The 12,759-nt window shown below is 42.8% G+C and overlaps 1 protein-coding gene across 3 annotated transcripts in view; it reads right to left on the bottom strand.

Moving 5' to 3' along the window:
- Positions 1-12,759, bottom strand: part of LOC307217616 — an 84,759-nt gene that overhangs the window by 23,183 nt on the left and 48,817 nt on the right. For all 3 annotated transcript variants that reach the window (XR_013839631.1, XM_079979197.1, XM_079979198.1), the window contains 5 exons: positions 11,258-11,657; positions 8,898-9,060; positions 5,142-5,253; positions 3,566-3,656; positions 2,323-2,409 (listed from right to left, as the gene is read on the bottom strand). Coding sequence is in view for 2 of the 3 variants with exons in the window: in XM_079979197.1 (XP_079835323.1) it covers positions 2,323-2,409; positions 3,566-3,656; positions 5,142-5,253; positions 8,898-9,060; positions 11,258-11,657 (853 nt within the window). In the remaining variant the exon portion in view is untranslated. The remainder of the gene's footprint in view (positions 1-2,322; positions 2,410-3,565; positions 3,657-5,141; positions 5,254-8,897; positions 9,061-11,257; positions 11,658-12,759) is intronic.

Below are 12,759 nucleotides of genomic sequence, written 5' to 3'. Positions count from 1 at the left end.
GGGTAACTGGACTCTTTGTGCTGCTTCTATGTTCCTAATCTTCCCTCCCCTTCCCTCCTCTGTAGGGTGACAGACACAGATTGAGGGATCTGTGAAGAAAAAGTCTGCTTTTTGGACCTCACAGGCAGAATAAGAGCTGTGAAAGGGCAACTCTGAGCAGAAAACCAACAGGCAAGGAAAGGGTTAATATGCCACCATTGCTGCAACTTTCCCACTTCATGTTACCCCTTTGCAAAGCTGCTTTTGCTTAGAAGTAGCAGCCTTTGATGGCCCTTGACACATTATTGGCAGGTAATATGCCAGTCATTTCATGCTTTGTGTTCTCAAAGAGATACACTGTTAGTTTCAAAAATCAGCAGGAAGAAATAGCAGCCTGAATATTCAATACAGGCAGTAGCTTGTCTTCCTGCTTATCTGCCACTTGTGTGCATAATCATATGTCCCCCTGCACCCAGAACACAGGTGTCTCCCTATGGAGGGTTTGTGCAAATCACTGCTTCTGCAACTACACAGTAGGGCAAAAACAGGGTGCAAAAGGTTACTCTCTCTTACTCTCCCAGTGCACACTTGTCAATAATCCCAACTCATTCTTATTTTGACCCCAGTATGCTCTTTCAAAACTGATTTCCATAATGAAAAAAGGATGTGCAATTTTAACTTGTTCAGATCTTGTTGGGTTGGATATTCTTTTTTCTTTGTTTCTTTTGTCTCTCCCAATATGGATGTATATTTTTCACCCTTCCTTATATTGAGCTCATTAATTAAAGAAGGATTGCCTCCCTAGAGCTCCTATTAGCCATAGAGGGAGAAACATGTGGACTTTAAAAATTAATTTTTCATATTTTCCCATCCACAAGTAATAGCAGCTCCAGTTAAATAAGGGGTGTATGTAATCTGGACCAGGGCTATGGTGTGGGGAAAAGTGTCTCTCTCCTCATGCTGTGACCCCAATCAAAACCGGTGCCCCATACCTGCTTTTCCAAAAATAGAATGACATTGGGAGCACCCAACAGAGAGCTGTTATTTTCAACCAGTATCTGGGAGCAATTGGCTCTAGTTCGGGTTCAAGGCTCCAGAGAGGTTTTAGCATTGATGCTTAGTTGCAATTGACACAATGCAGGAGGTTCTTTGAACCAGCCTTTGTGGTTCAGGTTAAGTTCAGCTCCCTCCCTGCAGCCTCTTCAAACTGGATGATTGGCAGTCTTTTTGAGACTGTGGACACCTTGAGCCCCAAACCAGATTTTCATTATTATGTAAAACAAAACAGTCAATGTTGGATGTATTGCTTGGGCACCTAGACTGTGTTTCCATAGGTAAACAAGAATGACAAATATCTCGAAAATTAAATCTCAAACAATATCTACAAGGTATCAGCTGTGTTGATTGGCATGGACTGTGTCATCGTTCATGAGGTATTACCTTCTGGAGGTGCTATTTCCGCTAATGAACTCTCTCAGGTTTTGACTTGCCCAAGGCTATTTTAGATACCCCAGCAGGTAGTGCATATTGTATTTCAAAATCTAGACGATCTCAAATTTACTTTCATGCTAGTTATGACTCTCTTGGCTATCAAATCCAGGAGCAACACATAGATCATCAAAACCTTTCCCCACATTTCTTTTGAATAATGCAGTGAAATGACAACTTATACATCAGGCTGCCCGCATTATTACAATATGAATGTCAACGACATGACGGGTGAGTTGCTTTTTCCAAGGAAAATCTCTGCTCACACACATACGTAGATAGACATGCCAGATTTTAAAATTGACATGGAGGGCATCTGGTGCTTTACAGTGCATCCCTAAGCATGTTGACTCAGGAGTAAGGATGGCGGGGGGGGGGAGGAATTCAGTTTAGTTCACATTTAAAGGTGAACCTACCTAATTCTCACTTCCTAGAACAAAATGCAAACCAAAATACAGCCATCCCTCAAAATTTGTGCTTCTCCAAAGCTTGCAATGCAGTTTTCCAGCCAAGTAACATATACAAAAGAAGGTATTGAAATGTATAATTCTTCTGTTTATTTTATATTTGCCTGTTTATGTTTGGCTATAACATGCATTTGGTTCCCTTAATGATAACTTCGATTTAGCATATCCAAACTGATGTGCTAATGTGGACTTACGACTGGGGGGAAAAACAAAAACACCAAGAGAAAGCAAGTTTGACAGATTCACCCCAGTCCCCCGAGTACAAAGGGACTTTATCCAATGTAAGTATGGATAGGATTACAGCAAGCTCAATGTTTAAATTTATTTAAGGCACACACACAAACAAATATAATATTCTTACCCACAGAAATCAAGGTATGATACTTACTGGCCGCAGTTCAGCCATGGATTCTGGTAGTTCACGAATGGAATGCAAGAGGTCAAGTTTCTTGCATAAATTAGGTATTTTACACATCTGCATAAAGGAAAGGAAACTCAGAAAAGATTCCTGTTGTCCTACATAAGAAAATTTTAAGCTGCCTTGTTAAATCTGTTCTAGGGGTTCCCACAATCCTCTGAAGCAGATTTGAAGAGGGTTTGGAGTATGCATGGAGGAAGGGGATGAAGGGAAGTTCCCCTGAGCAAACATAAATCCTTGCTCCAATGGAATGTATTCATTTGATACCACCTCGTCAATTCATGAGAAAATTGTGCTCAAAAATGATCGAAATGGAAAGGGAGAGGGAAATTGGTGGAATTCCCATGCATGAGCTACAGGGTTGTTGTTGAATTTCTCTCACTTTCAAGGCACCCATTTACAAGGTAGTGAAGCAGCATTTGTGAGTGCCCGTTCGTTCAGTCTTCAGTTTAATTCTCCAGTGGTCTGCACTCTGCAGCCTTCCTGAGTGTTTCCTGAAAACCCCTGAAGTCTGCTCAATGGTCAGCTTACTCAGAGTAAGATGACAGAGCTTTGCCCATATAGAGCCAAGAGACTACAAAGTGCTGGAGAAATGGAAAGGAAAAATGCATGTATGCCCATTCTACCCACAGCTACCTTGCAACAATAATGAAAGCTCGATTCCACAGCCACAAAATGTTTAAAAAAATTCTAAAGTGTCCTGAGAATGAGGCAGCCTCTTTTGCAGTGGAAGAAAAGTTTTGAGAAATTTGGGGACACGTTTTGGCATAGCACCAGCAAAGATGAGGCTGAACCTGGGACCAGACATATCCATATTGAACTATAACCCTAGGTAAAAGCTCCCACCTTGGGGCATATCAGCTAGACATGCATCTTCAACAATGCATTGACCTTAAGTCACACAACTGCTGTTCTGTACTTCAAAAAACACAAATGAAATATTTTAGAAATGCTTTTTTAACATTTCAGTTTGAACTTAATTCTAATAATCTAACACTGTGTCTTTTGCACAGTCTTCTGTGTTAAGGAGACAGATAAGGATGTTTGAATAAATAAAGCAACCCAACTGCTGCAAAGGATTTCTTTGTTCCAAGAAAGTTCAATGAGTTGCATTGTCCCAAGTTTTAAACTCAGCATAAAATCAACAGAGAGCAAGAAGCAGACAATATGGCATGTACAAAACCACAACTTAAACCATAGGTATACTTCTTACTTCTAGCATAAATTGATCCACCAGATGCAGTTCTGAAGGAGACCCTTTGAACGACGTGTACATTTCTATATCTTTCGCGGTGGGCTGGTATCTATGGGAAATCGATACAAATTAGCATTCCTGGTTCCAAGACATCAGTGTCAAATATGGGCATTTTGTAGACAATGGTAACAATTTCAACAGAATACTTAAAAACATGGGCTCATTTGTGTGCTAAACCAGAGTAAACAACAATGAACGTTTGCCCATTTTAATTAATTGGGGGGAAATATAGCATTTTTGTATTGGCTTGTTTCAAATCCATTAACCACTGCCATCTTGAATAATTAACTACATTCCATATGTCTATTTTTCCTCTTCTGCCCACATTCAGATTGGGAAAACAACAACAGCTAGAACTGTTTCATTGGGCCTTCCCACAGGTGGAACAAATTCTAGCAGTGTTCATTTGTTTGTTTGATGTAATACATTTCTATGCTGCCTCATAGTCAAATTGCCTGCACTGTTTACAAAACTTAAAAGCCACAATACCCACCATAATGCAATACAAACATAAACGTGGCAGATAAAAGCACAGTTAAATGTCAGAGTTTAAAACAATGTCTTGTTGAATAAATAGCCCTTTGCTTGGCATTCAGAACACAGAGAGTTGGCACCAATCAAACCTCCCTATTTATTTAGACCAAGCAACACAAACTTGTTCTGACACGCAGAGAGTTCTTTCAGCAGTCTCTGTATTCTCCTTTCCCCTTGTGACTGCTAGAGTAGGTACTGTGGTACAGGGGTGCCCACCATAATGCTCTTCAGATGCTGCTGTATTTCAACTCCCATCATCCCTGACCTCTGGCTAAGTTGGCAGGAGTTGGAGTCTATCATCACCCAGAAGGCACCACTGTAAATCCACATGCCTCTTTCACCTGCCTCGGATAGTCTGCAATGCAGCACCATGGAATCTTCCCAGTCCAAGCACACAAAGCAAGTGGAGAGAGGTGAACCACATTATAAGGAAGGGCCATAGCTGAGTGCTAGAGCAACTGCTTCGCATGCAGAAACCACAGATTCATTCCCCAGCATCTCCAGGTAGAAATGTCCTCTGCCTGGAACCCTGGAGAACTCTTGCCAATCTGTGTGGACAATTCTGCATTAGATGGACCCAATGGTCTAACTCAGGAGAAGATGGCTTCCTATGTCCCTAAGGCATTGTGGAAAGTTATTTCAAGCTGTCTCTGGATGGGTTGGGGAAAATAATGCAAATGGGTGGCCCATAATCATGTCAAGCATGGGATTAATTTATTTTAAATCCAAGCCATTTGGCTCAACTGGATTGAATTGTTTTGTTGCTCACTTTGCTTAAAGCCCAGCATTACAATCAGAAAGGTGGCTTACGGTTCCTCCAGAGAACAATGAGCATATGTATTTTTTTTAAGTTACATCCCTAATTTCCAATGCAAGGAGCTAGGTACATCAGGTGCTTCAGTAAACACATCCTTTTGCTTCTCCTTTCATTTGCCCAAAATGATGCTGTTTTCAAAAAGTAATATCTATCATAAATAAAGAATTCTATCCAAAAGGTTACCTTCTTAGTGCTGTAATCTGCTCAATGCTAAGTCCACCACTGTCTTCATGTATAATGTATAATTTTTCTTTCAGCTGGCTTGGCTTTATGCGGAAACTTTTAAGAAAAATGTCTGGAGGGGGAGAATGGTTCTTTGATTACTTGTAGATAAATGCACAGGGGAGCGGAGGGGGGAGAGGAAGCAGAGAAAGAACACTGGGACATTTATACTGTTGTTCAGCCCACAGAATTAGCTTGTGCTTGTGCCCACTAAAAGCTAAGATGAGTCAGTGCTCTAATATCTTGTACAAATAGTATCCTAGCATTCTAGTACGAATGGCATCGATGTATCCATATGGATGTATTTGATTGAAGTGCAGTCAATCCATTAGTCAGAAGAATAAATCAAGAGAGTGTCTCCTGATGGCACTCAAAACCTTACTTTGAAAATTATTTTAGTTAAGAATACAAAAATTGTGCTGCTGATTCTGGGATTGAGTTTACAGAGCCCACTGTTTCGTTCTCCAGAGTGACCACTCAACTCCCCCTGGGAGCTCACAAACAAGGTGGAAAGGTGACAATCGCTCTCACTGTCATGTGATCAAAGCATCAAGTAAACAGGGGTACACTGCCTCTGAATGAAAAGTGATACCCTTATTGAATTACCCACACCTGAATTTGTCCAGTTTTCCCCCAAGCATGTTTTGAGTCGTAAGTTTGCTAAAAGCAGGGGCTTGCCCAATTTGCCTAGTAGAAAAGAGTGGTTTCCTGGAAGAAACAAGACTAATTTGGAGGATTAAAAAGCACTGTTTAAAGATGTCTTTATCCTCACTAACAACATCTTAACATGTACTTTCCCACCACCACCACTTTACTGCCAGTCAATGGATGCAATAATTTCCCAGCCCAGGTGTCCCAATTAACATAATGATTAAGGTAAAGGTAAAGGTACCCCTGCCCGTACGGGCCAGTCTTGACAGACTCTGGGGTTGTGCGCCCATCTCACTTAAGAGGCCAGGGGCCAGCGCTGTCCGGAGACACTTCCGGGTCACGTGGCCAGCGTGACATCGCTGCTCTGGCCAGAGCCAGAGCCAGAGCCAGAGCCGCACACGGAAACGCCGTTTACCTTCCCGCTGGTAAAAGGTAAAGCTACCCCTGCCCATACGGGCCAGTCTTAAAAGACTCTGGGGTTGTGCGCCCATCTCACTTAAGAGGCCGAGGGCCAGCGCTGTCCGGAGACACTTCCGGGTCACGTGGCCAGCGTGACATCGCTGCTCTGGCCAGAGCCAGAGCCAGAGCCAGAGCCGCACACGGAAACGCCGTTTACCTTCCCGCTGGTAAGCGGTCCCTATTTATCTACTTGCACCCGGAGGTGCTTTCGAACTGCTAGGTTGGCAGGCGCTGGGACCGAGCAGCGGGAGCGCACCCCGCCGCAGGGATTCGAACCGCCGACCTTTCGATCGGCAAGCCCTAGGCGCTGAGGCTTTTACCCACAGCGCCACCTGCGTCCCTAACATAATGATTACACCCTTCCAATTTTAGTTCATGCAAATCCTTCACAGGTTTATACTTCACACAAAGGATTTCCAGTTGTGCTTGCTGGAGGCCCCTTGCATAGCTGCCTCAAGTGTTACAAAGGATCCTGGGAAGTACTATAAAGCACACATACACTTAGTGTTGTGCCAAAATTTTATCCCCCATTTCTTCTTGACCATGTTCCAATACTGAGAGGGGAAATGCATTCAAAAATTATCAAAGAGAAAAGGAAAATTTGGAGTAATTATAAAGGGCAGGGTGAACTGTTTTGGCTGCGTTTAGCTTACTTTTGAGTAGGCATGGGGAAGAAACTTGGTTTTGTTTGTATTTTAATGAGAAACTACCTAAGGTGCAGTTTTCAAGCTTACACACGAACTATCCTTTGAAATTTGTATTTCTCTGAATTTTGCACTTCTCTGAATTTTACAGTACAGTCCACTAACCAGAAAATGTGTACAAAGTGTGCCTGCATGCATTAAAAAGCACACAGCAGTGAAAATAACATGCAAAAGTGCAATATATAGGAGAAATTTGCTTACGAAAATATGCGTATTTGTCAAAACTGATAACAAAATGTCTACAAATTTTCATGTGGATTTTTTAAAATTAAAAATTAAATTAAAAAAAATCACAATTTGATGGAGAAATAAAAAGGTAAAGGGACCCCTGACCATTAGGTCCAGTTGTGACCGACTCTGGGGTTGTGGCACTCATCTCACTATATTGGCCGAGGGAGCCTGCGTACAGCTTCCAAGTCATGTGGCCAGCATGACTAAGCTGCTTCTGGTGAACCAGAGCAGCACATGGAAACGCTGTTTACCTTCCCACTGGAGCGGTACCTATTTATCTACTTGCACTTTTGCTTTCGAACTGCTAGGTTGGCAGGAGCAGGGACCGAGCAACGGCAGCTCACCCCGTCGCGGGGATTTGAACTGCTGACCTTCTGATCGGCAAGTCCTAGTCTCTGTGGTTTAACCCACAGCGCCACCCACATCCCCATGTGGGATGGAGAAATACGGAGAACTGAAAACTGGAAAAATGAGAAACTGTTGTTGACAGACTCATCCATTGGTACTTGAGGGAAGGACCAAAGTTCAGCAGTAGATCATCTGCTTTGCATGCTGAAGGTCCCAGATTCAATCCCTGGCATCTCCAGAAAAGGCAGGGGGTGACCCTTGTCTGAAATTGTGGAGACTCGGCCAGTCAGTGTAGACAGTACTCAGCTAGATGGACCAATGTCTGACTCAGAAGAAGGCAGCTTCCTAACTCAGGGTCAGCAGATGAAGCTGAATGGCAAGAGATTCAGGACAACAACAAAGCACTCATTGACACAGCACACAGCTAAATTACATAAGTTGCTACCACTAAATGTAGTTATGACCACCAACTTGAGTGGCTTAAATTGGGGATTAGAAATGGAGGATAAGGCCATCAATGACTACTTGTCACGATGGTTGTGTACTACCTCAGGATCAAAGACAGTTGTCAGGGAACTGCCATCGGCTCAGAGGTGAGAAATAGAAGGGCAGTTGTGTTACAGGGAGCCTCCGAAAATCTTGCGGAGCAGTTCCTCTTCCGGGGAGGAGTAAAGCCCCACCTCCACCGGGGAAGAGATGCAAGGACCAGAGGATGCTGGTGGGAGCCTTCTGGGCAAGCTGGACAGGAGGGAAACATGCCCTTGCCATCGCCCATCCTGCACAGTAGTTTGAGGTGCAGAGAGGGGAGGAGACATTTGGGGGTAATGAAACTCTTATGTTGGGGAGGTCCAAAAAAAGACCATTCCCGGATTCTGCTAGCGATTGAGCCAGACATGAGCTTTGGGGCTCTTCACTATAAATAGTTTGCACCAAAATAAAGCCTGTAAAACACAGGTCGGAGTCCTGCCTGGTTACTCTCAAGCAACTGCAACAGCCACCTGACAACAGTATTCCTTTAAACATCTGTTACAGGAGAGCTATTGCACTCATGAACTGATTATGGGCTTCCTACAGACATCTGTTTGATCACTAGGAGAACAGAATGCTAGACTGGGTAGACCTTTGGCCTGATAAAGATGTCTCTCCTTATGCTCTTACATCAATGATTCTGTGATCACGGGATAACATTTGATGGACTGCTCTTCATATAACTATTGGAATTCAGTTGAAATTCTGCAGCATTTCCTTCTGAGCCTCTTAAAAATCTTAGGAATCACGAGTAAGGGGCTACTTCTAGTAAGCAAAGTGACATTTTCACACTTACTGAAGTTATGCGCAACTTTTGGGTTTAACATAATTTGTTGTGTCAGGAGAGGCTCATTGCCATGAGTTCCCACCACTTCTTGAATACGAAACTGGTTGTGAAGCCGAGCCACATCTATGGTTTTCTGGCCCAGGTGGCAGGATGTCCAGATTGATTTCTCTATCTAAAAATATTAAAAAGCTGTAAGTAAATATGTCATGGCATCTCTATAATTAGGACGGGCAAGTTGCCAAGGCTTGATTTGGAATGAGCTTACCTAATGCAAGCTACTTTGCATGCAGTTCAGCTCATGTCCAAAATTAGTTCATTTTAAATTCACATATTCCAAGCTCCAGGTTTCGTCATATTTTCAGGGATGCTTTTATAAGCACACAAAGCAATGAGAAGTATCCCCACTCCCAACACATCCTCCAACCACTAGGGAATAGGATGAGTCCTGCAGGCCCTTCATACTCCTCTCTGACACATTCCCCCATTCCTGAAAAAAGCATGCCTGCAATGGTGAAATGTAGCCTTAATGCAGCAAAAGCACCAGGAACCCTCAGAATTATAGATACCCTATGTATCTTTTGGTAGCTGATTTCTGGTGAACTGTAGTTTCCAGGATATTTGTGAGGACCTCAAAGGCCATAGAAACAACATTTCCCACCAGTCTTGTCACTTAATAATGGCCTAATGAAGGTTGCAACAGCCCTCCTTACCACTGCTGCCAGGTAAGTTTCAGCCAGAAATGGAAAGGGTCAACCATGGAAGTGTAATATGCTGGTTTTGAAACTGGGGCTAAACTAATTATGAGTGAAGACCAAACTTGGCTAATAATTGGCCTAGAAGCCCAAGACTAGAGAATTCCATGATTCAAAAAAATGGGATTTGGTGAAGTATAACTGTCTTATAGGACATTCAAGTAGGATCCCATGGTCCTGACTGGGTATTGTAACACCTAACTGAGCATATAGGAGGAGTCCTAGGAACTGCAAGTACCTTCTTCCTGAGGTCACCCTGTGATGTGTAATGGTAGTCATGACATTCTTTATGGACAGTCATAACCATAAAAAGACAATATATTCCCATGGGGCTAAGAGCTTGGGGATTCTTCTTGAGGAATCCATGTAGAACTTGAATTCCATCATAGTGTTTTTCACTGTATTCCTCCAACTGAATTATTACCAGGGGACTGTATGTGGGCAGGGTGAAGATTCCATCTAAATAGGCCATAAAAGAGCTTGACTCATGAAATAGGATCATGACCTCTCTGTGGCTTGGTGCTACCACATTCCTCAATGGGGTAGAGGGTGATTGTGAATTATGAGTCATTACATCTAGGACAGTGGTGGGGAACCTCTGGCCTATGGTCCTAATTAGGCCCACAAGTTATTCCCACTTGGCCCAAGGGCCATGTCAGCCAAGCCACAGCCACTTGTCCATCACCCAGCATCAGATGACTTCAGCTATGGGACAGGTAAAAGCATGACTTGGAAAAGCACCATATTCAAAAGGGAGAATCAGGAGTTCACTCTAAATGGACCCCTGGTTCTTCTTTTGCAGACCTGGCTTGAATTCAAATGAATATTCCATTGCAATTCAAGCCATAGTTGCAGGGGTAGAATTTTTGCAGCTGTGGTTTGATTTCTAGAATTCAGGCCGTGTTTCTTTGCAGTTCAAGCTGTGACTGCAAAGCAAGAATCTTGCAGCTGCATATTGAAGTTACCATTTCCTGGCACCTGATGCCATCAGCTGATTAGCAGGTGGCCAGATCCACCCACCTGTCACATGATCTATGGAATTCTGGCTGCTTCTGTTCAGCCCTCCTCTAAGAGGATAGGGACTATGGTTATAGATTATTCCCAACATTTATTTATTAACCAATGGTGTTTGTCTCTTACCCATTTTACCTCCTAAGGGACTCAAGACAGCAAGGATAGGTTCCCCACCCGCCAATTTGATTCCATTAAATGCCTACCATGATCACAATATTCTTCTTTGCAAGGAGGCTTACATCACTTGTGTTGTCAGGATTATCTGAATGGGCATGTGAGGGGGACATGGTGGATGTACTACAAGGGTAGCCAACTTGGTGCCCTCCAGGTGTGGATGATTTCTCCCATACTCCCATACTGAGAAACAATGGGAAGCTTGGTCCAAAACATCTGGAAAGAACCTCAGTGGTCACCCTGGTATACTACTTGCTTTCTCTATTTTGTTGCTAAATTCCAACATGGACAGCATTTCTATTCTGTAGAAGGATGAACAATCTTGTGTTAAATCACATTATGATTATGATGATGACAGCTTGCAACAACAGAGAATCAAACACTCATGGATTTTATGCGCCCTGTTCTATGCAAAATATAATTTCAGACCTTTTCCTGAGGAACTACTTCCCAGTGGAACGCTTTTGTTCTTGTTGATTTTGGAGGCTGGCTGGACAACTTGGGAAAAGGAGGCGGGGCTTTCCCACCTGCTGTTCTTCCAGGAAGCTGGCCCAATGCTGGAACCAAAGGACGGTTCTCCTGGAGAGTGTGGGCTAAGGTCACAGCCTCTGGAGCTGTAGGAGATTCCAAACCGAAACAGATGGTCTGTTCCATCTTCCCTTCATTTAAACAGTGAGCTTCCTCACACACCGCTTCTGAGGCGTTCCCCTGAGTCAGGGATTCTGCCTTTGGCAATGAGCAGTATCTGTCTATGAGCAGCATCCACTCATTTCGGAGCTTGGTAATGTCCTCTAGTTTGTTGTTCTGGACAGTAAAGGGTATTCGGAATCTACAATTCAAAAACGGTGAGTCTGTGAACCCAAAATAGTGCACATGAAATGCCAATAAGCACAACCACAACCATTTCTGTTTCATGCCCATTGATGTTACAGACAGTTTTACTTGTCAAGAAGGCCAGCAGTGCTGACTCTGACCTTTTCAGGCTGACTTAATTGCTAAGACTTTGAAGGAAACAAGAGTGCTGAGATATAAAGATATATATTGCAACATATTGACTCAGGTGAACAATTTACGTATAATTTTGTGGCCTCTGGGGTCAAATGGAACATTTCTACATTCTGAGAAGACACAGCTACAGCTAAACACTGTCTCCAGCATTTAGATTTTTCATGTGAGCCAATTTACTAATTAATCCTTCTTTGGTTTGTGAGCAAGGAACAGAATGCTTTTGACATTGAGATACGCCGACTTGGCTAGCCACTAGGAACTGGAACTGAAATATGTCCAGCATATTAACATGCTTTTGAGCATGTGCAGAGTGTTCTTCCCACATCAATAAGTGATGAAAACTTAGCACCTCTTATTTTAGATATGAAACATACACATCCAATCATATATTCAATGCCAAAATTGTGTATCTGCATTCAAGTGACTAATCTGACATGCCTAGCTTTACTTTTAGGGAAACTAAGAAAGCAAAACTTCTAAGAATTCATTTATTCCCAAGCCTTCAGCTCTTTCACACAATCTCCAGGGTAATATTAGAGCCTATTGAATTTGGGTGTACATGTATATGGATGTCACAATGTGTGGTAACTGATGTGTGTGCAAACTACAGCTGGCAAGAAAAGGTGATCAAACTTATGTGAAAATGATGCAGCAATTCAAGGAGGAAACGGCTTCATGAATGACTCCCCACAGCTTTGTTTCACCAACTCATCTCACTGATTCCTATTCCCCCTTACAGAGCTATAATTTCTAGACTGGTTTAACAGTCAATCTCTCTTCCCAGCAATATCTGCATATTGTAGCTCTGTGAGTTCCTAACAACTCTCAGCACCCTTAACAAACTACAGATCCCAGAATTCTACAGAGGAAGCCATGACTGTTTAAAGTGGTATCGTAGTGCTTAGAATGTATGGTGCAAATGT

The sequence above is a fragment of the Podarcis cretensis genome, assembly GCF_951804945.1.
Source record: "Podarcis cretensis genome assembly, chromosome: 6".
Taxonomy (NCBI): domain Eukaryota; kingdom Metazoa; phylum Chordata; class Lepidosauria; order Squamata; family Lacertidae; genus Podarcis; species Podarcis cretensis.
Note: the sequence above shows the minus strand (reverse complement) of the source record. Positions and strands in the feature narration are given on the sequence as shown.